Source organism: Chenopodium album, chromosome 10 (assembly GCF_948465745.1).
Source record: "Chenopodium album chromosome 10, dcCheAlbu1.1, whole genome shotgun sequence".
Taxonomy (NCBI): Eukaryota; Viridiplantae; Streptophyta; class Magnoliopsida; order Caryophyllales; family Amaranthaceae; genus Chenopodium; species Chenopodium album.
In genome coordinates, this window is record NC_137843.1 from 60,779,699 (window position 1) to 60,805,696 (window position 25,998).

General features: G+C 35.9%; 3 protein-coding genes and 1 pseudogene across 4 annotated transcripts in view; 1 reads left to right on the forward strand and 3 right to left on the reverse strand.

Moving 5' to 3' along the window:
* LOC145562807 (DNA mismatch repair protein MSH3-like) overlaps nt 1-11,965 on the forward strand; it is a 13,185-nt pseudogene extending 1,220 nt beyond the window's left edge. The window contains exons 2-13 of the transcript XR_014094454.1: nt 5,751-5,939; nt 6,299-6,463; nt 6,923-7,021; nt 7,100-7,351; nt 7,577-7,798; nt 7,880-8,011; nt 8,114-8,374; nt 8,510-8,581; nt 9,220-9,369; nt 9,867-10,356; nt 10,545-10,849; nt 11,622-11,965. The product of XR_014094454.1 is annotated as a DNA mismatch repair protein MSH3-like (transcript). The remainder of the gene's footprint in view (nt 1-5,750; nt 5,940-6,298; nt 6,464-6,922; nt 7,022-7,099; nt 7,352-7,576; nt 7,799-7,879; nt 8,012-8,113; nt 8,375-8,509; nt 8,582-9,219; nt 9,370-9,866; nt 10,357-10,544; nt 10,850-11,621) is intronic.
* On the reverse strand, nt 6-2,035 carry LOC145562909 (pre-mRNA cleavage factor Im 25 kDa subunit 2-like; the record flags this gene model as incomplete). The annotated part of the gene is made up of 6 exons (XM_081623330.1): nt 1,703-2,035; nt 1,285-1,330; nt 614-707; nt 435-508; nt 200-286; nt 6-86 (listed from the first exon to the last, which is right to left on the reverse strand). Coding segments are annotated over exons 1-6 (504 nt in total), but the record flags the coding sequence as incomplete, so codon positions are not given.
* A 173-nt stretch (nt 11,966-12,138) lies between the features above and the next one.
* Nucleotides 12,139-18,267, reverse strand: LOC145562808 (V-type proton ATPase subunit C-like). Its single transcript, XM_081623209.1, has 11 exons — nt 18,007-18,267; nt 17,815-17,883; nt 17,609-17,736; nt 17,388-17,487; nt 15,747-15,814; nt 15,521-15,662; nt 15,273-15,389; nt 14,951-15,076; nt 13,173-13,256; nt 13,013-13,092; nt 12,139-12,630 (listed from the first exon to the last, which is right to left on the reverse strand). Exons 1-11 carry the CDS (start codon nt 18,118-18,120, stop codon nt 12,531-12,533), a joined length of 1,128 nt encoding a protein of 375 aa, XP_081479335.1. The 5' UTR covers nt 18,121-18,267; the 3' UTR covers nt 12,139-12,530.
* Nucleotides 18,268-19,099: 832 nt separating this feature from the next.
* On the reverse strand, nt 19,100-25,955 carry LOC145564434 (single-strand DNA endonuclease 1-like). Its single transcript, XM_081624738.1, has 14 exons — nt 25,759-25,955; nt 25,137-25,294; nt 24,579-24,640; nt 24,356-24,483; nt 23,828-23,879; nt 23,676-23,748; nt 23,516-23,589; nt 23,380-23,439; nt 23,111-23,279; nt 22,252-22,351; nt 21,768-21,850; nt 20,945-21,045; nt 20,120-20,250; nt 19,100-19,981 (listed from the first exon to the last, which is right to left on the reverse strand). The coding sequence occupies exons 1-14, from the start codon at nt 25,824-25,826 to the stop codon at nt 19,219-19,221; spliced, it is 2,022 nt and encodes a 673-aa protein (XP_081480864.1). The 5' UTR covers nt 25,827-25,955; the 3' UTR covers nt 19,100-19,218.
* Between the last annotated feature and the right edge of the window lie 43 nt (nt 25,956-25,998).

Consider the following 25,998-nt stretch of genomic DNA (forward strand, 5'->3'; position numbering starts at 1 on the left):
AAAGGCACGGCAAGAAGTTTCAAGTTTTTCGGCACAGCAAAGTACTCTCTCTCGGATAGATGAACAATGTAGAGTTTTTTGCACTCCTGCAGTACAGATATATGAATGCCAAAATGTTCAAAGAGCAAACCAGGATAACCTAAAATTGGTTCTCTTGCAGTTGACAACATTACAAAAATTAACCTGAGAAGAGATTTACCTTTGGTTTTGTAATATGAGGAGGGCAGTAGGGATACATAATAGTTTCAAAGTTTGGCCGCCACCAAACACCCACACACTCCCCTATCTGAAGTAGCCAAAATAAAAACCAATATTGAGCAGTTAAGACCAAAAAGAGAAAATAAAAACACTTTCCAGAACAAGTACAAAGGAATAACACCACCACCCCCCACCCCAAAAAAAAAATAAAAAAATAAAAATAAAAAAGCCACTACCTGCCATTCTGGATGTAGAGAAGGAGAGTTTGCAGCAAGCTTGCTGGATAATTTTCTTTTCAGACCCTCAATCTCTGCAACATCAGACATTATACTTCAAATCCCCAACAGAAATAAAGCGCAAGGCAAATGACATGCTCTTTTTTCATCGGGGGTGAGGGGTGGGGAGGGGGACATACCATTCTCGCCTGGCTTCAACCGACCACCAGGAAGTTTGCAGAACGTGTTTCCAATTTGGAGAAGAAGTATGTGTGGATGATTGTGCTCCTGTACCTGCAATACCAAACAACTTAATGCCAAAATGAACAAGCTATACAGTTTATTCTCGCATCCTTCTAATGGTTCTCCAAATTAATTCAGCAGGAAGATAACTTCAGAAGAAAAAGCAAAGTGATTCATTCCAATCATGCTTCACGCCAATTGATACATTTACTCAAAGAATAAAATATTATTGCTTTAACATTCATACCTGTAAACTTAATTAGTTTACATAAAAGCATGCAAACAAAAATAGAACACAAGCCCTTGTAGACTGTACAAAAGATTCCCCCCCCCCCCCAACACACCCAACAGTCTGAACTCTGAACCCTCATAGCTTAGGAAGTAATGATCTGAACAACACATTGATACCCAATGCAAAAATTAATCGTAAAAAGGCGTTAATCAACATCAAACTTTGATTCCTATAGATGTATGACTGTAAAGGGTGATTAAGTGATTTGACCTAAGGCAAACATCAATTGCTTTCATCACTAGAGTTCAAGAATTTACATAGCACATTCATTGTGCCCCATCAATCCAATAATGGAGAGAGAGGGAATTCGGAGCAAAAAGGAGTTTGGAATCATACCAGTAGAATTGCTTCCACACTTGTTCTCATACCCTCCTTCATGTAACTACAAGAAAAGGAGAAAAACAGCAAAATAATCAGGTCCACCAACAAATAACAACATCACAAACCTGAAATCTAAAGTTTCTACAAATAATCCAATTCACAATTCTGAATTCCAAGCCCTAACAATGTATCTAAATCTCCCAAACTTATCAATCCTTTGCAATGTACATACAGAAAAAACCCAATTCAAACCCCAGAAAAATACCGCCATTTTTTAACCAAATCAACAAAACAAAAACAAGAAATTGAAGAAACCCCAACAAAATTACTGCAATTTCACAGATGGGTCAAGGTTTATGCAGGGTTTTGAAACTGAAATTTAAAATTACAACAAAAAATAAAACCCAAAAAAAAGAGGAGAAAGAACACAAACTTGATTTTCATGCGAGCAAGGCGATCAGCAACAGAAGTATCTTTCTCCATCTTAGGCTCTTTGGTGCCGAAAGTGTAGCTTGATAAAGGGTATGTGTTTACAACCGGAACTGGGTTCAACATTTTCTCTCTCTTTCGGTAATTCAAGCTACCTCTTTCGCACAATTTCCCTTGATTTTTCTCCCTGATTTGCAGAGAGAAATCGAGTTTTTTTAGAGAAGAGAATGAGGGGGAAAGTAGTAAATCATGCAAGATTTGAGGGAAAAAAAGGGTTAATAGTAAAATTGAAAGAAACCCAGAGTTTATGGTGGTTTTAAAAAAAAGAAATGGGTGCTGGAAGGCCCTCGCAAATTTGGGAGTTGTTACCAAACCTTATAGGCTGCTTCTGGACCAAATATAAATGCATATTAGAAGAGTCTTGGACCCTAATTTGAATAGTAATTTTTTGTTTATGGATAAAGAGATTAGTGCATGTATGGGAATATGGGATGATATGTGACAAGGGCCGATATGCTCCAAAAAGCAGACATATCAGCCATATTGGCTTTTCGATACTTGGCACGTGGCAATTTTATCATTGACACTTGGCGAGAAAAGCCTTGCATGCCTTATAGCCACTTGTCATGAAATTTATTATAAATAGTAGATTAAGCTTCACTAAATGGTAAGCATTTATTACACACTCTCTCTCTTTCTCCCTACTTTCTCTCTCTTACTTACCTTCTCTCAAACACATTCTAACTTTACCATCGGAGTGGTTATCCCCGGATCACCCCGGGGCTAGCTAACTTCTGTTCATTGTGTAGGTTCCCAGCTTGCCGATAGGAGTATCAGGATCTCGGGTTCGGATTCTCGGGCTATCGGACCCAGACAGAAACAGTGCAATAATTAATTACGAAACAAATTTATTTTTTAGTACATAGGGGTATTTTGAGAGTAAGTTTTCCCAAAAATATTCGTTTTCAGTCGTAATTTTTGTAAAAAAAAAAAAAAATCGGTTTTAAAAGCACTAATCTAGCAAGGTGATGGACAACAACATTATTTTCCCTACTTGCAATTTTTACGGGGTAAAAGCTAGTCACACTATTACTCCATATGTTACCTGGTCTCATACTCTCATGTCAATAGTTGATAATGGTTTTTTTTCCATATATTTATGTAAACTAGGCGAAGCCTGTAAAATGATTTACCATCCTAGTAACTTATTAAATGAACTCGTGTTTTCATTTTTTTTTTTTTTATTTTTAAAACCATATTTGTTTTCATTTAATCAAAGAGAAATTACTTCAAACAAAAGTTATTAAGCTCCCACAAAGTTTAAATAAAAGCTCATAGTTTATTTAAGTTCAGGTAAATGAAAATCAACTTTTAAAAAGCTTAACAATATGTTAATTTGATTTGAAGCCCTACACGACCGAGTTGGAGACCTAGGCCATATTGCTATCACAAACTTTAAATAAAACGGATGTTCAGTAAATTACTGAACATCCATTATAAAGTGACAATAAAATGTGCAAAAGTTACACTTAAACGCACAAAAGTTACCCTGACATATATAAGTGTTATTTATGCTTCATTGATAAATTTGACAAAAGTGACACTAAATTTGACAAAAGTGACACTAAGGGTCTGTTCCGATTGACTGAACTCAGCTGAACTGAGCTGAACTGAACTGAACTGAACTTATTAATTAGTGATTTTTAACTACGGATTAGTGATCTTTGATTATTTATTGATTATTTATTACTATACATATGTGTATATACAAATGTACATATTATTATTATTAATATTATTATTATTATTATTATTAATACTAATAATATTATTATTATTATTAATTATTGATTATTATTATTATTATTATTTATTGATTATTATTATTATTATTATTATTATTATTATTATTATTATTTTTTATTGATGATTATTATTATTAGTATTATTATTTCAATTATTATTGTTATTATTATTATTATTATTATTTATTGATTATTATTATTATTATTATTTATTGATTATTATTATTATTATTATTATTATTATTTACTTATTGATTATTATTATTATTATTATTATTATTATTATTATTATTATTATTGTTAATATTATTATTATTATTATTATTGTTGTTGTTGTTGTTGTTGTTGTTGTTGTTGTTGTAATAAGAGCTTAAAAGAATGAAATTTGGCTTTATATCATTAGCAATATCATTAGACGTAAATTAAGAGCTGAACTGAACTGAACTGAATTTCAACGGAAGAGAACAGACCCTAAATCTGACAAAAGTGTACCCGATGTACAGTAAATTACTGAAAACCGGGTGTATACAAAAGTTTTCCTATTGCTATAGCCATACGGCCATACGGTGATACGGCCCATGTAAAAGGGACAGTAGATAACATTGTACAAAGCCAGCCCTTCCTATTCTCAGATGCAATTTCACTTCCATTTTATGGCGAAACGACATTAGACTGGTAAACAAGAGTACACTAACATCAGCAGAAATGCGCGCCAAATAAGCTTCAACAACCAACACCGTCAAAAATTAAACCCCACTATTTTTCTCTGGTAATCTCTGCTACCAAAAAAAATCCCAAATTCCGCCATTAAAATGGAGAAGAACCAGAAGAAACAACAGGTAATTTCCCGCTTTTTTGCCCCTAAACCCAAACAAACCCCTTCATCTCCTTCTTCAAACAACGATAAACCCTCTTCTTCTTCTTCTCCTTCCCCTAAAATCACTTCCACCGTTTCATTCTCCCCTGCCAAACGCCTTAAATCCTCTGAATTTAGTCATTCTGTTAAAAAACCCAAGCTTTCCCCTCATACTCAGAATCCAATTCCGTCTTTTCCCGATTCTAATCCTGCCCTTCATCAGAAATTCCTCCAGAAGCTTTTAGAACCTTCTGATGATGTTCTTGAAGCTTCCATGAAAAAACCCCAACCCCATTTGAAGGAACAACAAACTAGTAAACCTAAGTATACCCCACTTGAATTACAAGTAGTGGAGTTGAAGAATAAATACCCAGATATATTGTTGATGATTGAAGTTGGTTATAAGTTTAGGTTTTTTGGTAAAGATGCTGAAATTGCTGCTAGGGTTTTAAGGATTTATGCTCATGTAGATCATAATTTTTTGACTGCTAGTATTCCTACATTTAGATTGAATGTTCATGTTAGGAGGCTTGTTAGTGAAGGATATAAGGTGGGTGTTGTTAAACAGACTGAAACCGCGTCGATTAAGGCTCATGGGTCGAACCGTGCTGGCCCGTTTACTCGTGGGTTATCGGCATTGTACACTAAGGCCACCATCGAGGCGGCCGAGGACTTGGGAGGTGGTGAAGAGGGGTGTGGGTCATTGAATAATTACTTGTTTTGTGTGGTTGAGAGGGATGTATTAGTGGAGAATGTGGATTGTGGTATTGAGGGTGGATTTGAGGTGAAAATTGGGGTTGTTGCTGTTGAAACATCAACTGGGGATGTTGTTTATGGGGAATTTAATGATAATTTTATGAGGGCTGGTCTTGAATCCATCCTTTTGAGTTTGTCTCCAGCTGAGTTGCTTCTTGGGGAGCCTCTTTCGAAACGAACACAAAAGGTGATTGGCTACTTCTCCTCCTTGTTTGCTTCAGGCACCTGATTTTGTTTGATTTTATGTGATAGTTTTAGCATTGTTCTTGTGATTTTCTTGTATGTTAAGATAGATAATTGATTGCTTAAATTATTGAGAATCTATCAATGCAGTTCATTTATTCCTTACTAGTATCTATTGTACTTGTAAGGACACATTCTGGAATTGGAAAATTGAATATGAAGAAATTTGTCTTTGGTGAGAAATCACGTTTTATCATCTATATGACTTGTCTATTAACTAAAATCAGCATGTACTTGATCCCAATACTAGGATAGGTTGATAATGGAAGAACGAATACTGTTCAAAACTTTTATTGTTTGTCATAGACATAATTTATGTGCAATGTATGTCAAGCACTTTTGATTGGATGATTTATTGGTTTTCCTTATTTCTTTGACTTTTATCTCCATAGCTATTATTGACATATGCCGGCCCTGCATCTAATGTGCGCGTGGAGCGTGCCTCATGTGATTGCTTCAAAGATGGTGGTGCACTGGCTGAATTGATGTCTTTGTTTGAGAACACTAGCGAAGGTGGTTTTGAGCATTTAGAAGATAATCATGGAGAAGTTGCTGGTGAAAGAAATGGACCAGCAATCAAGGTATCTTGCTGCTATTCTTGTCTTCAATGACCAAACTTTTTATATATCTATTTTGAATATTAGCTGCTCTGGCTGGTAATGGTATGAGTATGAGTATATGACTGTATGAGCTTTCATGAATTGAATTTTTTCAATCTCTGATAGTTGATGGAAGGTTAGCTGTTACGAGTTCTTCACGTATGATATATATACTTATATTAGTACTGGTAACTTGTTAACTCCAGTGAAATGATGGAGTAAAGTTTTTTCTTTCTAACTTTTTCTTTCTCATTCTATACATCACCCCTCTCGTTCTCAGCCTCCCTTTGATATTCTCCTCATTAATTTATCAGTTTCTGGAATTTGACCTTGTCTTATAGGGGATCATGGGAATGCCAGCATTGACTCTGCAGGCTTTGGCTGTTGCTGTGCGACATCTGAAACAATTTGGTCTGGAGAGGATTTTGTCTCTTGGGGCTTCATTTCGGCCATACACCAGCAATAGTGAGATGAATCTCTCAGCTAACACACTTCAACAACTAGAGGTAAGTTGCAACTTTGATATGTCTTCTTACTCTTCCAATATTTATGTGTGGGGCTTCTCTCCTTAATCCTCTCTATGCAGAATCAGTAACCTAAAATCATGAAAAATAAATAAAGAGCTGAGCAAATAAAAATGGTATTAAGGGGGAAAAAAATGGTATTGTACTCCGTATAATTTATGCTTGCAAAAATATGAATGAAGTTAGGGACTTCTGTTGCTAATTAGAATTGGAATCGGGAGCAGGATAAGGGTTGAGGAGATTGGCTAGTGGATTAATATTTTGGTTTAGGATTAAAGCTCCAATACCCTATGAGGTAGTAGTGTTTTGTTACAGAATATTAAACAAATGATCCACAAGTAATAAGTATTAGCTTCATCAATTAATTATTTGATTTTTAAATATCTTATTTCCTTCCCACTAACTACTGTTCTTATAAAATTTTCCATTTTGCCTTTCAAGGTTTTGAAGAACAGCAGCAATGGGTCAGACTCTGGTTCGTTGCTGCAGACTATGAATCATACTCTTACAATATTTGGCCAAAGGCTTCTAAGGCATTGGGTATGAGTAGAACTGAACTGTAGCTTTCAAGTAGTTTGAATTTTATCTTTGATCTGCAATTTTCATTCCCCTGTCCAGGTAACTCATCCGTTATGTGACAGAAATATGATTGCTGCCCGACTTGATGCTGTTGTTGAGATTTCAGAATCTATGGGTGGCTGTAACACTTCTGTTGGATACCAGCATCTTGGCGAGGGCGACTCTGATGCTGCAGCTGCTCCAAGTGAGATAAATTTTGTGATATCTTCAGTTTTGACTACATTGGGACAGTCCCCTGATGTGCAACGTGGGATAACAAGAATTTTTCATAAGACAGCCACCCCATCTGAGGTGATGAAGTTTTAATCCTTCTTGCTTCTTATTGAAAGCATTTGAAGATATTTGTTGAATCCATTTGATTAAAAGTATACTGTATAAACTAGGGTTTGGTGCAACTCTGCTTTATTCTGAGCAATTGGCTCATAGAGTTTATATCATTTCGTCCTGGGTTTGTGGTCACTTTCAACTTATTATCTTGTTTCAATAACATATATTACTAAATGCTGAATTGTGCAGTTCATTGCAGTTGTTCATGCTGTTTTACTAGCTGCAAAGCAACTTCAACAACTTGAAGTTGTAACAGTTCAATCTGCATTGCTGAGAAACTTGATTCAGACTGCTGCTTCATCCAGCTTGATAAGCTGTTCTGCCAAGTTTATGTCATCCTTGAATAAAGAGGCAGCTGAGAAGGGGGACCTTTTGAATCTCATTTGCATTGTTGATGGCCAGTTTTCTGAGGTTTGTAGCAAGGACCCATCATCAGCTTCTTCGAGCAAATTGAAGTCCCTGATTTTTGTCCTTGTTTATAATATCATGCAGGTTGCCGAAGCCAGAAAGAAGGTAGAGGTGGCTAATGAGAAGTTGGAATCCCTTATCAATATGTATCGCAGGCAGCTTAGGATGCATACCTTGGATTTTATAACTGTGTCTGGAACAACTCATCTGATAGAGGTTTGCCTGATGGCATCTATTTATGCCATTTGCTGTATTTGTACTAATGTTGTAGTAATTCTAAAGCTCTTCATTTACCTAATAAACAAATTGTATTTGCAGCTGCCTTCAGAGACTAGGGTACCTTCAAACTGGGTGAAGATTAATAGTACAAAGAAAACAGTTCGCTATCATCCACCAGAAGTTTTAACTGCTTTGGACCAGTTATCATTGGCAAATGAAGAACTAACTGTCATTTGCCGCTCTGCATGGGATAAGTTTTTGGGGGAATTTGCTAGGCATTATGCAGAGTATCAAGCTGCTATTCAAGCACTTGCTGCTTTAGATTGTTTGCATTCTCTCGCAGTTTTGTCGATAACTAAGGTATGATGTAGTAAGATGACTTACTTTTTAAGTTTGCATTATTGCTCCTCTCTCTTTCCCTTTGTCTTTCATATAGTATTACTTTGACCTTTATGCTCATCTTTTGATATCTGATGGCTCAATTACCTATTTCAGAATTATGTACGTCCAGTTTTTGTGGAAGATAAAGAACCTGTTCAGATGCAGATTGTCTCTGGTCGTCATCCGGTGTGTTGTAAATTATATATGTCTTTGTTTTTTGCATTCCTAGGCTTCTAGTAGTCGGGGGGTAGCATCTTAAGTTTATTATTTTATATTTTTCTGGCTGGATAAAAATTGCTAGACAATATGTTGCCCAAATTATTTCGTGATTTATTGATTTATTTACTCTCTGTGTGTGTGTGGACCTGTTTGGGGGGGGGGGGGGGGGGGGGGGGGGAACTACCCTAGGTTCCCGGAAAATGACATAGGGCTTTAAATACTGTGTTATGAAACAAGGTGATTTCAGGATCAAAACTAGGGATTGAAGTTTTCATCTTATTGTCCACACATTCAGAAAGTAGACAGGTCTGGTGGGTTGGAAGCTTGGGGACCTTGGTGGGTATTAGGTTGGGTGCTATGTTACTCCTGGTATTTGAATTTATTGGAAATTCGTTTGTCTGACAATACTCTTAGCATTGTTGTTTATTTTGTTCCATTGAGTATGTCAGGATATGAACTAAATTTTCTTCGTACATGACATAGTTGGTAATTAATGTGCAGCAAAAAAATTTTAATTTAGGTCACACGCAGTGCTTATAAATGTATGCTAAAGCAAATATTTTAAATCTATGTTGTGCTTCTTTCTTATTAATGGAGCTTTGTAGGTTCTGGAGACTATTCTAGAAGACAATTTTGTCCCAAATGATACTTTCCTTCACGGAGATCAACAGTATTGTCAGATTGTTACCGGACCAAATATGGGTGGCAAGAGTTGCTATATTCGCCAAGTTGCCCTCATTACAATAATGGCCCAGGTACCTATAATCTAGTTCTCCCCCCCCCCCCCCCCCCCCCCCCCCCCAAAAAAAAAAAAAAAAAAAAAAAAAATTCGCAACTTGTAAGTTCTTAGTATAAGGCTTTAGCTTAGTAGTCCATTTAATTGGCTACCTCCATTTCTACATCCTCTATCTTAAATATTACTCAGACTTTTGCCTTATGTTTGATTATTTGATGCCTATCCAAGAACTTGATCAGATGGTCTAATGTTAGTTGAGAGCTCCAAGCCATGCTATAGGTTCATTCTTATAATAGCCGGTCCTCTTGAATCTAGTTTCCATTTTCATTGTGTGGATGATATTAAATCTAATCTGGATAATTAATATCCTCCTGATTTCATAACTATGTACCACTCTTACGTCATTATGTTGTCTCACCACTCAGATATCTGTGTTAAACCTTTTGATATTTGAATATAATGTTAGCATGAAATGATTCTTGGTAAAGACTGAGGTCTCTTGTCAAATGTTTTTAGGTTGGTTCTTTTGTACCAGCGTCCTCTGCTAAACTTCAGGTGCTAGATGCTATTTATACTCGAATGGGTGCTTCGGATAATATTCAGCAAGGAAGGAGCACCTTTCTGGAGGAACTTAGTGAGGCTTCTCACATACTCCACAACTGTACATCGCACTCTCTTGTAATTATGGATGAATTGGGGAGAGGCACAAGTACTCATGATGGTGTTTGCTATTGCCTATGCTACTCTGCACTATCTTCTGAAGCAGAAGAAATGCATGGTGCTATTTGTCACTCACTACCCTAAAATTGCTGATATTCAGAAAGAATTCCCTGGTGCAGTTGGAGCGTACCATGTCTCATATCTGACAACAGGGAGAGATAATTTTAGCCCTAAATCTGGTGAAACTGATGGCAATATGGACCATGAAGATGTTACATACCTCTACAAGCTTGTGTCGGGTATCTCCCAGAGGAGTTTTGGTTTCAAGGTTGCTCAGCTGGCACAGGTCAGGTGTTGTTCATCCTTTCTACACATGCCACTGTCTCTAACACCTACCTCAACCCAATCCACCCAACATACACCAGGGAAAAAAAGTAGACTAGGCCTCACTTATTTCAAGAATAAGCGCAACAAAGCTAGATAAAAACGTATTCCTTTGGCGTGAAATTGAAAATGTTTATCTAATTCTTGCAGCTTCCACCATCATGTATTCAGCGAGCAATGGAGATGTCTTCAAAGTTGGAGACATTGATCCAAAGGAGAACCAGAAATCGTCTGCAAGAAACACTGTTGACAGATGGTGCAAGTGATGCATCAGATAATCTATCAGATCTTGCTGATTTGCTGAATAAAAATGACAACAGAGGCATGATCCAATTGACTGATGCTTATATGAAGTTCTTTCGGAACCTGTGGTTGATCTTGGGAAATAATAACCTTGAAAAGCAACATGATACTTGGAAGTCTGCTAGGAGTGCTGCAGCTGAGTTGATTGCATGGTAAGCATGAATATGAGTTATTTCAACCCTCCTACCTCTTCAAAAACACCAACACTTGCTAGATAAAGGGATCATGTGAAAATTTCTTTTTCAATTACCTTCAAAACTTTTGCTGACTGCTAAAAGTAATCAAGAGTGTTAGAATTCACCGCCTGGAGCTTGGTTTTGTAAGGCAAAGCTTTTTGATCAGGCATAACTAAGTCTTACTCACCCTCACACCTCAGTCCTGCAGCTTGATTTTTGTCCATTATTTTCATTTAATGATAATTTCTCCAGAAGTAAAAAGATGTTCCTATCAAAAGCTGTTTGCCTGAACGATGCTTGTTAAACTGTTAGGTCATAGATAATTCTAATATCTCCTATCATTGAGATGAATGGTGTGCACACCCTGGGCACTGCTATGGTGATAAGGGACAAACGAGTGAATGTTCATGACTCATGAGCTAAATTTGAAGCTTGTGCTAGCTTGCTTTTTTTTCTTTTTTCTTTCTGTTTTTTTTTTTTTTTTTTTTTTTTTTAAATTTATTTATTATTATTTTTTTTAATGAATGGCTTAGATAAAAGATGGCAGCCCATTATGCTCTGTTTTTTATGGCGTCAGGCTTTGACCAGATGTGCCTTCCTGGCTTTTCCTGTTAGAACATGTTTGGACAATTTGATTAAGTTGATTGTAGTTTAGGCGTTTAGCTCCTTTTCTATGAAGTCTATGGTAGTATCCAAATTTCAGTTTCTCATAACTTGCAGCTCTTAACAGTTTGAAATCTGTTTTCAGTTTTGCAGATGATTTATGCTAACACTTTCTTCTACAGCTTTTGGAAGTGGCAAGAATGACAATTCGGAACAACAAAACAAGTTTCTCCAGATTTCCCCCCAGCACTAACCCCTAGTCCCCTATGTATAGAAGTATTTCATGTACATTAATGTAACAATACTAGTGCACATTTTGCAGTGTCTTGGGATGCAAGTGTGTTTACTATGATTTGTAACTTGATCAAATCAATTTTGTAAATCTTGTTAGGCTGATTCTTCAGTTGAGAGAGGTATGGTCATCCAGTTGTTGATTTGAGGTGGTTTCTTGAATACTACTGTTCTTATCATTGAGTTATAACAACTTTAACACGGTAAAGAATTAATGGATATTGTTCTCATCCATTTTAAAGGTATATGGATTTACACTCAACGAACATCTGCTATGCATTAAAATGCTTGTTAAGAGTACAGAGTACTGCTGGGATATCCCCCGTACTCGTAGAAGTGTCGAGTCACTCAATTATTAATTACAGGTAGTGTTAAAATAAATAAGATACATGTGTTTTATTAAATAGCAACAATAAATTTATGATAAATTCGGAAATACATTTCCACTCCGCTTGTTACATACAAACCACAAGCATAGGAAAAGGGAGCTCTCTCAAAGAACCATTTCTTGCAAAGAATACTGCTGCAGCGACTGCAGGATTATTATAAACTTTTGAACAATATAAATAGCAACAAAACATGTACTCTCCACAATTTGGCTCCAATAGAATGAATTAAAAATTTTGGAGTGCTCCATGGATATCGAGGCGCAAATCCCAAAACAGCAGGACCAAGTCATGGAATGCACAACCAGTAGTCTACAAGTACTCTACACCGACATTTGATCTCAACCCGATTCAAGAAGACTAGGCTGATCATCAAACTAAATAAGATTGATTGTGAATGATACATATGGATGTGAATCTGCTTCACCTGCCAGCCCAACCATTGCTCCAACTTCTTCCTCAGCTTTCCAGTGAACACTGCAACCATAAGCATAGCAAAAAAGAGGGAGGAATCAGCAAAATTTCAAGAAAAGATTTGCCAGGACTTCTTTAATTAGAAAGTAGTATTCGCATTAAAATTTCAAAAGAAAGGGGAGATAAAGGCCATGGTGCGAGGAGGTAAATTTTAGACAAGGACAGTTTTGTGAGGCATCCCAATAAAAGGAAAGCATATTTTTGTCCTAACAATCTATCATAAAAAGATGCAACAACATAAATAATGAAACGATGACAAATTTCAAAAATCTTATCACATCATTGTCACCCAATATTCATTTTTAGACAGTCAATGTTATCCTGCATCATCTTTCAGAAGCCAACACCATAAACAGATGGTGAGATGCGGTCTATTGTTAGTTACCTGTTTCCAGCACTACAATGTTTTTCAAGAATTGAGCGTACTTTCTTCTCACTTTTCGTGGATGGAGCCAAAACACAGGCCTGAAAACAAATAACCAAATTCAATAAAACAAGACCAATCAAATGCAATACAGTGAAATTTAGATCAAAGGCCTAGGTACCAAGAAATTCGGTGGCAAGCCATATCTCAATATGCTTTCAGAAAAAACACGTACAGCACAGAAGTGCATCCATGAGCTGAACACCTGTAAAGACACTTCAAGTAAGTTCCTGCAAATAGTCTATTTTTACTCGCGTAATAGTTTCTTTAAATAGAGGAAAATGTCTCAGCAATAGGTTGTAAACAAGCATGAACAGAAAAGCAATAATTGTGTTAGCATAACAGTATATAATGATGCTTTTACAATTTACATGGAAAGAAGACTACAATACATAAAAAAAAAAAATAACCAAAGCTTCAGGTGTTGTGTTAGCATAACAGTACTCATTGCTTTGGCTTTAGGTGTTGTGTCTAATTCAGCATTTACAGTAAGGGTTATTGTTGAAATTTAAAGACTGGATAATTCAGACAGTACTTGAGGCTGATGCCATTTAAAGTTTGGAATTTTCAGACAGTAACTAAGTAAGCTATCTTTTAGTTTTCCTTCAGTAATTAGGAATTACTATTAATCGCCCTTTCACAATAAGGCGGTACTTTAAATGACCCCCTTTAACACATCACAGTTTAAAAAATTTCCAGCAATTATATACTCATTTGCACAGATGTTCCCCAAAACACTTAATGAAAATGTCTTTTGGAGCAAGAACCTCCGCTTTTTATTCCTAATGAATTGTGAATGTTTCTGTCCTCATTTTCCATGTTTCAACACCCAACTCAACTCCCACCCCTGGCTCCTCCTGTTCTTATCTCCCTCTATTATCAGCATAGAAGATACAAATTAGAAAGCATTGTAAGGCGTGAAATACAATAAGACACAAGCATGAGAAACAGAACAACCCAATTAGAGCCAGGAAAAAGAAAGCTAAATTTTATGGTCTTGTGCTGTAAAAACAGATGTCAAAATAATTTTAGAAATTGAATTTCCCGTAACACCCAAGATATCCAAAGACTCTCTCAAACTTACAGCTTTGTCTTCTAGGTCAAGATATTTGGAGATAGAAACATGATTAGGGCAGTATCTAGGTCAAGCTGTGCGACAGAAACAGAAGGAAAAACAACCAAAACTAGGCAGCTTTAAAATAAACAATCTCCGCAGCATCTTACACTTAACAAGGAAAAAAACCACTAGTTAGATTGATACATCAACTGAGTTAAATAGCATTACAACCTCCACTAGGCCTCAATAATGGAGTGATAGCCCCCCCACCCCCACAAAAAAAACACACACACAGCATAAAATGTTCTCTTCTCTTTCCCTCACTAAAAACTTTGTTCCAATAATATAAGGTTCAAGAAAATTGAGGTAGAATTGAAGTGTTGGGGTGAGAATTCCATACCCTAATTCGAGTGTCCAACACAAATACACTAAATTTGGTCTCCAAACCGATTAGGATCTGTTCTGATAATTCAAAATTCAACTATTGATGAGTAAAATTCTGGAAATTCTACCCCTACCCCGGAGCTATGATAAAAATAGGATGGGGGAAAAAGGAGAGGAGAGGGGGGGGGGGGGGGGGGAGAGAGGGTCCCATTATCATCCATTATTTATAGGGAGATGTGGCAGATACATAACTTAATGTATGAAAATATTAACACAAAATGTCCAAATATTGTCACTTGAAATGGAACAGTTTCAGAAGCAAATCTACCTAAGGGCTAAGACTGTAAGACACAACCCTCCATAAAGCAGAACAGAACAAGTTCTTTGTACTCCATAAGCTATAGACTTAATATTAAGCATTCTCCAGTGAAAAGATTATGAAGAGCTCAGAAAGTTACCTCCCCATAACTGGAGTAGCACCATTGCAAAAGTGCACTTCTCATTGACTCCTGGTCACGTGTCAATTTTTCCAACTCTTGCTTCCGTGAATCTTGTGTTTCTTGGTCATGTTCAAAATCTCGAATCTGAATTGCATTTAAGTATAGAAGCAATGAGGAAACCTTTCAAGAATTATAATATATTTAAGGAAGGCTGCTTATTAAATCAGACTGCTTGGGGGAAATAAACAATAAACTCAAGCCTTGACTGATGATGGGAAATATAAATGAAGTTCAAACCAGTAAACCAGGTGATAAGGAAAAGTAGAGGAAAACGAAGAACCTGAAAACCTCTTTCACGAGCTTTTATTCTGAAGTTATCAGCAACACGGTTAAACAAAGTAACAGTGTACAGAGCATATTCATTGTCCTCATACAGCTTTTTGGATGACCTGGGGACCTGAAAGATCATAATTTAGATAATGCACTGGTCTGCAGATAAGATACTATTTTGGCATGAGCCACAATAATAAAAAGTTTACTGAATCCCTATTGAGACTCGGGAGGACAAAATATAAACAGGCTCCTTACCACATATTCTGTCAATGTCTCGTAGCTTGCTAACCAGTCCTTTTGTGAAAACTTGGAAACAACTGCCAGAAGAGTAACCATATGCTCTGATATAACAATATCCTCTGGCTTTACTAAGCTGGAAAGATCTCTCACCGCTAAGCTGATATGATAAGAAGCTTGTCAGCGGACAATATGACAAGAAAGTCACTAAGGCCAGACAATATAAGCTTAGCTGGACCTTTACCTTCCACTTTGTTTCCGGTGAATTGCATTAAGTTGGCTGCGCACATTGCTATACTCAGCAACACGGACCTAGCAAAAGTGATATATTCCAAATGAATCAATCATTTAAAACAAAACAAAAAAAAAAATCATAGTAAAAGCAGTAAAAAGTATCATTCAATATGTCACAAGATGTCCAAGGCTTACATTAAATAGCCATGAAAACCATAGAAATTTATTGTATTCATAAAGTGTTTCTTATCTATACTTAACACAAATTATTTCGTTCGTCAAGTTACACTTAATATCCCCATCAACACTAGCATCACATGCAAAATTCAGAGTTAATCCCTGTCTAACTTTATCAGGTTCACGTATACAACGAAGCCATATTAGGTTGACATATCCATTCACAAATACCTAATAGCAGGTTAATCTAACTTAATTAACTACATATGTTGCAGAAGGTTTTACACAAACTAGAAGGTAGAAATTAAGCTGCTTTTATAAAAATGTTAAAATTCAATTCCAAAATTGCTTCTGGAATGAAAAAAATTCTAAAATCCATTCAATTCAATTTTGCAACAAATAATAAAAGCTGACAGATTTTAGTCTATTGAAAATTTTCTATGCAGGTTCGATTTGTTCGAATCTTGCATCTTCTCTTTGGAATGTTCCAATGAACAGAATCTGATACAATATTTATTTCAACTGGAGAAATGATCATAGAAACATAGTAATTCAAACAACTTTTTCTTAAATCATTCCAAATTGAATGATCAGTCTCAAATACTCGAGGGAGGACTAATTGTCCTTTTTGTCGAATAAGATACTAAATACACAGCCATGAGGAAACAGCTTATTATATTTACAGCTAACCCATCTTTGGCGTGAGGGAAGACCTTCAGGCCTCTGTAGGAACTCCCATGGCAAGCAGAATAATCAAGTAACATTTTTCCCAGGCCAAATAACCTGATATTCATTGGTTAAGTTGTTGTAAGATATTAAAGTATCTTAAGCTACCTTAAGCCAAGCATTATGTTAAGAAAAACTAGTTCTTCAAAGAGCCAAACATCAGTTTTTGGAGAAATTATACATTATAAGTAGACCCCTACTGCAGAAGCATACATAGGAAAAAGGAAAGAGTTGGACTTTTTAAGCATAGGTACAAGTACTTGAAATCATTTAAAAGGACGAAACAGCAGAATTCTAGGGCAAAGAAAGAGTTGTAGGGACTGTTTTAAATTTCAAAAAGTCCACCTACAGGATTGCAACAACTCAATGTTGATACTTCACACTTAACCTGCTATCAGACCTAAACTTTATGTTCAGCATGTTTTGATCTTTTCACAAAGATGCTGACTACAAAGCATAGCATTACAATTCTAGTTACAAAGCATAGCGCTGCAACCCTAAATTCATCAGCAGCTAAATTGCATCCTAAGTTAAATTTCAATTAACCACCTTAAGGGTTGCTCCAAATCAAATGCTAGTACTTCAACATCTATTAATTTGATTACAGACCTAAACTTTATGTGATCATGTTCTTATGTATTCACAAAAACACTGATCACAAAACATAGCATAAAAATCCTAAATTCTTCATTAACAGCTTAGTTACAATCACACATAAAGCAAAACAAAATAAAGATAAACCCGGTACCTTGAGGTCATCTTCAACCTTAGCCACAAACCTATGAATGCCATCAACAACCTCTTTCAAAGGCGACATAGTCGGATACTTTGCTTCATCCCACACAAATCTACCACAAGAATTCAAAACAGCAACCAAAATCACAAAAAAAAAAAAAAAAAAAAAAAAAAAAAAAAAAAAAAAATTCATAGTCAAAACAGACAAATTATAGATCCTTCAAAACACCTCACCTAGTAAGATAAGAATCAATTGGAACACCATCAACTGTCAAACCACCACCTTCAACACCCGAAGATCTCTCCAACTCTTCGATCTGACGCCTGATCTTATGCGTCACACCTTCCACATATGCATTCGCCTTCAAAAATCACCAATCAATCAAATTCAATTCAATTACACATTGTCGCTAAATTCAATTACAATCAAACAATCATACCTTCAGAAGATCATCAGCAAGTGATAACAGCGAATCTAGGGTACCAACACGAAGATTAGGCACATTAAACTGCAAAATTGACATCAAATATCAAATTAAAAACCACAAATCTCGTTAAAATTAAACAAAACTCAAAAAAAAAAAAAAAAAAGAAAAGAAAAAAAAACTCAAGAGAAAAGGAGATTTACATACTCGATAAAGAGGAGTGTCGAAGGATTGTTTGGAGATAGAATCCTGCAATTGAGACCATAAAGTAGAGGCAGATGATTGTACGGGAAGAGACACCATCCAGTATCTCGTCGCCATTGTTGAAAAAGTCGAGCTTTCTCTCTCTAAGTGTGAGTTTCTCTCTCTAATATGATGGATGTCGTTGTTGAAGGAAGAAGGGAGGAGAGAGAAGAGAGATCAGTGATGATGATAGGTAGATGACAGACTGCTGGGAATTCAGGAGATGCCTACACGACAATTTATTTTTACCTATGATCGATCAATCAATTATTATTAACATAGTTTAGTTTAGAAGAGAGTAGTTTTTATATGTGTCCGCGGTTACTCGATCTGTCAAGAGTTACTTACTCAATCTGTCAAGAGTTACTTAATTGATCAGGATTTACTTAGTTAATATTTTGGTGTGTGTTACCTTGCCACACAGTGTGAATGGCCACACATTAAAGAAGCATAGAAAGTTTAAGCGGGGCAGCGTGGCAGCGTTAAGGTGTGCAAGATAAATTCAATAACTTTTTTTGAGTTGGTAAGGAAAAGGGCCCTATCGAGTTGGAACCTTTCACAGGTCCTCCTAACTCGAGTAGCGAGTTAAATACTTTAGAAGTGAGCGGGAAGGGTAAGGGAATCCGCACCCTTAAATCTTACCACTAGACCAAGCTTTGTTTGGTAAGATAATTCAATAAATGTAAGGGTAAATACATTGGCTCGTTGATAAGGAATTAAGGAGTGATGGGCTCAAAATTGATCATTGTGGTACATGTTGATTTTGAATTTAAATCTTATCAAGGTTTATTGGAATATGAAACCAAAATCCAATTTTATGTAATTGTACAAGGTCTTGTATATCTAAGAACCCCACTTTGAATGTGCTTAAAGCCATTTAATGGTCCTCCTAACAACTAAGCCAATTTTTGCACCTAATTACTCATTGAATAGTAGTAGACTAGTTGGCTTATGTTATCTCAATCTTCTAAAACATGATGATAGATCATAGATGACTAGTACAAGGAATATGGCCACATGGCATAATAGCTTTATAACGAATATGCCCAAATCACAATTATAATCAGAAGAAGCTAGACTTACCATTGAACAAAGCTCACATTGATACAAATATAGAGCTAAGATAAACAAAGAATACAGTTTAATATACATTAACTATTTCTATATGAATTGGTTTCAAGATAGATCTTCTTTGATGCTGCTCAGGAATTGCCTGAGCTCTTGTGCTTTCCGAGCATGATCAGGTGATATTTCCATGTCCGAGGAGTCACTCAGATCAATAACATTAACTAGTTCTACATTACCTTGACACTTTGACACATAGCGTGTCATTGGTACCGGAGATGGACTCAAGAGATCGATCACATCAGTTTCCATACTAGTTGGATGATCTGATTGGTGATCCATATTAGTATTATTATTTTTGTTTTGAAGCTCAGGATTATTATAATTATTATCAATATTGCTCTCATATTCTTCATCCAAAAGTGTGTCAGAAATTGTTAAGTCTTCAATGCTGCTTACTGATGTGGATGAGCTGTTGCATGAGGTTAGTTTGTATCTTGCATTGTCCTCAGAATCAACGTCGATTAACGGGCTTTTAGTTCTATGATCAACATTTCCAAAGACACCCGGCTGGTGGGTTAGAAGTTCCACACACGACCCACCCATTAAGTGGGCTGGATCTGACCCGGCCCACAGGCCACCTCTAGAAGCTATGTCTTCGGACCTCTTTGGTTCACAACTGTTATGATCTGAGGCTGACTTGGATCCAGCATTGTCCTTAGACTCAATGTCGAGTAACAGGCTTTGGAGTTTTGCATCAACTTTAGCCATAGAAGCTGTGTCATCTGATATCTTTGGCCTTGCTTTCTGGCGATTCTGCTTCTTTGTTTGAGCTTTTCTTTCCTCAAATTCTGCAATCTTCTCAGGACAAGCACTGTAGGAGAAATGTGATGGTCATTACTATTAGGATTGACACCTATAGGACAATCTACCCAGGATTGACTGCTGTTTGCGGCAATAGACAGAGAAAATTAAAAGAGAACGAAAAGAAAAGCTAAGGATTAATTACTACCTCCGTACAAGATCAGCTGGTACTACGGAAGTTTCAAGGCCATCAAAATCTTCCCATGAAACTTCAAGGCATTCTTTACCTTGTACTCTTCTAAGCTTGCGAACTTCAGAAATAGGACATTTTACAGGCATCTGTCGACGGGATAGGCAAATTATAAAAATAAATGAATAAATAAAGTTAAAACCAGAAATCTGATTAGTGTTTTCAAGGATTATGACTTTTATCAAAACACACACATGATCTTAATCATCTTATCGGATTTATCATGATGCGTATCTTATTAGTCCTCACTGGAGGAGAGGTTGTTACTACTGTCATTTGGTGCAAACCTAGATACTAGAAAGACTGTTGTACATAAAACTCTTCTGGTTAAGCAATGGCTGGCATCAAATAGATCATATCCTGAGGGTGGTGCATTCAAAGTTATAACTGCTAGAAGGTGCACACTGGAGACCACGTAAATAAATGGTGCAACTAATAAAATATAGAGATCGTATTATTGAGCAATATTCCCAGATTTATCTTGCAATGTAGATCAAAAGAAAAACTTTTACAATGTATCTCAACAAGGCTGGCAACTTTTTCAGTCCAAAGGATAATTTTATCTAAGTGTATTCCAATGCTAAGACGAATCAGAGTTGATCTATCATATCGTCACAAACTCACAATGTATGTAAAAGACTAAATCATGGTATCTCAATGAATAGTTTCTTACAGAGAGAATGAATTTGTAATAAAAATTACCTATCCCCCCACCACACACTCCCGGCACAAAAGAAAGAATGAGCAACAGATTATCAATATATCAGATAAAAGAACTCTTACTGTGTCCAATGGAAGTGCAGCTCCTAACCGTGAGGAAGACAATCTCAAATTAGCAAATTTCCGCAGTTCTCTTTCAGCAATCCTTGGAAGGATATACTCATCTGAAATAGGTTCAACAAAAGAAGGATAATCTCAACAATGATTGCATACCAAATATCTTGAAATAAAAAGGTAAAAGGTTTCATTTTGAAACTGCAAGATAATACTGAGAAGCTACCAATTAAGTGAAAATCATCAGTAAAATTTCATCAAACTTTATACAAGAGTGCAACGCAAGAGAGCTGTTGGTAACTAGTTACTACATGATGATGAAGGACATCACATTTGTTATTGGCCATGTTGTAGGGAATTTTTCACATTGGGTGTCTACCCATGTTTTTTTAGAAGGAACCCTAGACTGTGAAAAACTAATACTCCCAAGGATTCCCAGTCTTCCCACAAGGTCATGACAATCTGAGTCAGGAAACCTGACTGTCCATGACTGTAATTTTTCCAAATTTCATAGTCCAGAGTAGATTTAACCAATTTAGTTGAAAAACAATAGCTTCCAGCCACACCATTAGACATAATGATTGATTGACGATGATAGACATATTTGAAAAGTAAATTTTCAAAAAGCTATAATTTTAGTCATATCATCACTTTGACGGTGATATACTTCTGAAACCTCTCCAATCCTTACTTTGTAACATGTAAATTTTCAATAAATTGTCTCCTCACATTAGTAAAGTTACTAGAGTAGAGTTAGTAGACAAAGAAATGTCACATAAATGATATTGCTAAACAGTAAACTTATTCGAGTATCTGCTGAAATAGCAAGAACCTGTTTTCTCAGGAGGCCATTCAAAGAACTTAGAACAAAGCTCCTGAAGCTCAGCACGCTTAAAAGGATGCACAGCAAGGACCCTGAAACATATGAACAAAATCCCCTGGTAAAAGAAGCAAATATAATGAAAACTTTGCATACAGGTACCCTAAACTTTGTCTTCAAATATCTCCCCTTAACAAACTACAAATTTAAGAAAAAATGTGACACTTATGCATGATATAGATTACAATTCCATACTTGGATCATTACAAAAAAATAGAAACCCAAAAAAAAAAAAAAAAAAAAAAAAAAAAAAAAAAAAGGAACAATATAGCAAAGACATGCAGTATAGGAAGAATGAGAATATTTGACTTGAGCCTAACAACTGTAGAACCAACCAGACTGACCTAGTGGATAATTAGGAATACAGAAAAACAAAAAAACCGTACCACTGAGTCAAAATCAAATAAAAACTGTATCAGGAATATATAGGCATTACCTGTACACAGAATCGGAGTCTGCTAAGTGACACTTAGGATTCATATATGCTTCGATTACTGGCAAAACTTCATAATCTTTTCTTAGAGGGAGCTGACCTCCTGAAGGAAAATGACGAAATAGCTATTCAAAGATTTCTCACAAATATATTGGTCCACAACTTATTATGGAGAACAACACAATGTGTGTCAAAATTTTAACTTTGAAACACACCCACATGAAAAGTCCCAAACTCCCAATACAAATGAATGACAAATCATGTAGCTGAAAGTAAGTTTGTCGGCTTGCATTTTGCACATTAAATTATAAATGAAGGGACAAGCATTGAATAACTAAATGGCCTGAGAAAAGAGGAAAAATTATAAAGAAAGTCTAGTTTTATCATGGAAAAACATCATGAAATTGAGAGATTTTCTCAATGAAGTACATGCCATTAACCATTATAGCTATACCTTGGAACTGTGCTTGTGTAAGACTGTAACCATCCCCGACCCCTCCCCATAAATAAGAAAAATCCTCAACTAAGTAATAGCTATAGCCAGTTTTCCACCCATACCTTTTTGCAAGTATGTCACCTCCAACAGAACACCACCACCAACACCCGGGCAAAAAAAAAAATAAAAAGGTCAAGACTCCAAATTTGGAAAGCACTATCTGTAATCCAGGATTTATGTCTATCACTATTTTATCCACTACTCCCATTTGCAAATATACTTATATACTTTTTCTACAAGCACTAACCTTTCTACTAAGTTTCAGGCTATACAGTGTTTGCATTGTCTTGCTATATACTTAGCAATCCAGAAAAACAGGTGCATAAAGCACGCAATGGTTACCTTTTAAATGTCAATTTGACCTACCAGTAGCCTTTATTTGGGGATCTGGAAAGTTCTCTTTCCCACGGCGCTCAGATATTTTCCCTTGTTTCTTTGAGGTTTTTAACGATGTCAAGTAAGATATACCGTCTGAAGTAATACGTTGAAGAACAACATCTTCGTTAATTGATCTAACAACCTGGCATGCTGATTCCTGTAACCAAGTGAAAAATAATTGATCTAACAACCTGGCATGCTGATGCACAGTTGCAAACTCCACCTTGAAGAAAGTTAAACTAGGTTTTCATACTTACAGGTCCAAACCCACGAACTCCATGAGAATAATCACTTCCTAAAAGAAGGGCAAGGGCAACCTGAAAGACAATCAAGTTGTCAACTAGAGCCATACTCCTCGACCAGATGAATGTCCAAGCTAAGATAACAGCTCACCAGTGAATGTCTTCCAAGTCCAAGTTTTTTCTCTATGTCATTCATTTCGTAGCAAACTACATATCCTCCTTTATCTATTCATCAATCAAACAAGTTATATATGTCTAAAGTACATCTTCTTATCAAACATATCAGAGGCAGTTTAAATTTCACCGCTCACCAAGGCATATATCTCTATACACAGTTCTTGCACCAAAAAGGAAGACATCTGAATCTGAAGTGAAACATCCATCCTGAAATAAATATAGGAAACATCAAACTTATAGCAATTGAGATTATCCTTCCTCCCCAGTAAAAGGGTATACTACTTACACACAGTGATTCTGAGTTTAGTAAAGCACATTGTGCTTCAGCTTCTTCAATCCTGAAACATTTAGAAAAAAAATAAAATAATTATAAAAAAGTTCAATACAGTACTGCCTCTTGTCAATCAAAGTACCACACATTCACAACTGATCATCTGACATCATCCCTTTTTATTTCCATGAAACTAGTGGCATAAAAAGGTTGACTTCCATAATTTAAGGGCGAGGGAGGGGGGAGTCAAAAAGAGCTAGACATATGGCAGAATGTAACATATAGTCCCAAAAGAACTGCATCCAATCATTTTTCTTATAATTTGAACACTGGGAATCATAATTATATAAAAACACATCTAAACATCGGCTTAATTTTAAAACATGAAGGAGGAAAGAAGAAAACTAGAGGTAAACATGGAAGAAAAAATTCTCTGTAAGCCAGCTAGAAGCGACCTTAATATCTTTAGCTGAAATCCTAACACTCAGTGTTAAAGCCAGATCTGCTGTTGTCTAATAAAAACAAAAAACGCAATAAACATACCCATCTAAGCAAGGGATACCAAGCGCCTTGCCCAGGAGTTTTGCCTCTTTGATCATACATGAAAATTCAGAACCCATATTTCTTCGAAGGGATGTAACTTTTTGTCTGTCTACATCATCTTGTGTAACCTGTCTTGATTTAACATGTCAAGAAGAATCAATGATAGTTTTATTCTCTTTACTTTGCTTATGAGAGCGAACAACATACAGCTACAGATATCTACCTCATTCACTGAATTTAAGCGCCTTCTATATGTAGAAATTTTGATGGCTGGGATAGCTCCATCTATTATAAAACAAGATGACATAAATAATGATGATGAAGACATACTGAAATTAGACTTCAAGGAGCTCTATTCTGATTGTCAATTTATGCAAGTCATACAAAGTCGAAAAAAGTCTCATTTTCACACAAAAGCACAAAATCAACAATCACATAAGTAGTCTCAGTATTCTAAACCATCTTAATTAACATTTCTAATCAGACCAGCTAACTTGATACAATATACATATTTTTGCTAAGCTTTTAACATTTTTGTTGTAACCTTTTCGCTTTTAGGAACTTCATTGATCACTAAAGGACTAAGATTTTACCTAATTAAGTTGTGTAACTTCAATAGTTAATAGTTCAACTAACACCTATCAGACAGTCTTTTACAAGAATTTGTAACAAACTCAATACAAAATCACTAAGCCTATCCTTCCATCCACAATAAAAGCATGCATAGAAAGGCACAAAAACCTGAAAGGGCGAAAATAATACAAGGTTAAAGAGGGCATACCAGTAACAAAAATAACACTGCAATTCAAAGAAATGAGAGCCCTTAATCTGTGAAAAAGACCCCTTAGGTAAACCTTCTCTTTCATTGCACAGTGTGACCTATTCACACTTTGCAGCTGCACCATCCAACATGACAGATCTATGCACACCCTCTTATTCCTGCAACCCCCAATTTTCAAGAATTACATAAACATTTTACCCACAAATTAATTAAATCTAATTAATTCATCATCAAATATGAAACATAAAACTACAAAACCCAAATGAAGAATAAAATCAACCAAAAAAAAAAACCCTCAAATTTTTAGTAATACAAAAATTTGAATTGAAATTAACCCAATTGAATATCAATTAAATAGGAATTGGCCATAACCCCTGAGAAAGAAATCATCTTTACAGCTTAGAATCAAACAACAATACTTCCGGGGTGCCCGAAATTTATAGTAACATTGATAGTGTAATTTAAACGAGCAATGTTACAATTAAAACATAAACTCGTAAAAATTGATAAACAGCAAACAAAATTAAAAAGAAAATTAGTAAGAAATACAAATGGGCTCGAGAATTTGGCACAAAGAAATCAAAAGAGAGAGATGAAAACTGGAATGTATGCAAAAACTCACTGAAGATGGTGAAGCGGTAAAGTTTTCTTGCAGGATTCCAAGATATCCCACAATTTAGTGACACCCATTTCCTGCTTTCTTTGTTACAGTCAGGATATTGTGCTTTGTGGAGACGAAAATGGAGGAGAGAGAAAGATGAAGAGATTAAAGAGGGAAAGCAAGAAATGAGGAAAGCTGCAATTTTGATTTTTGAAACATAAAAATGTGACGTTGAGAATGGTGGGTTTGATTTGCTTTCCG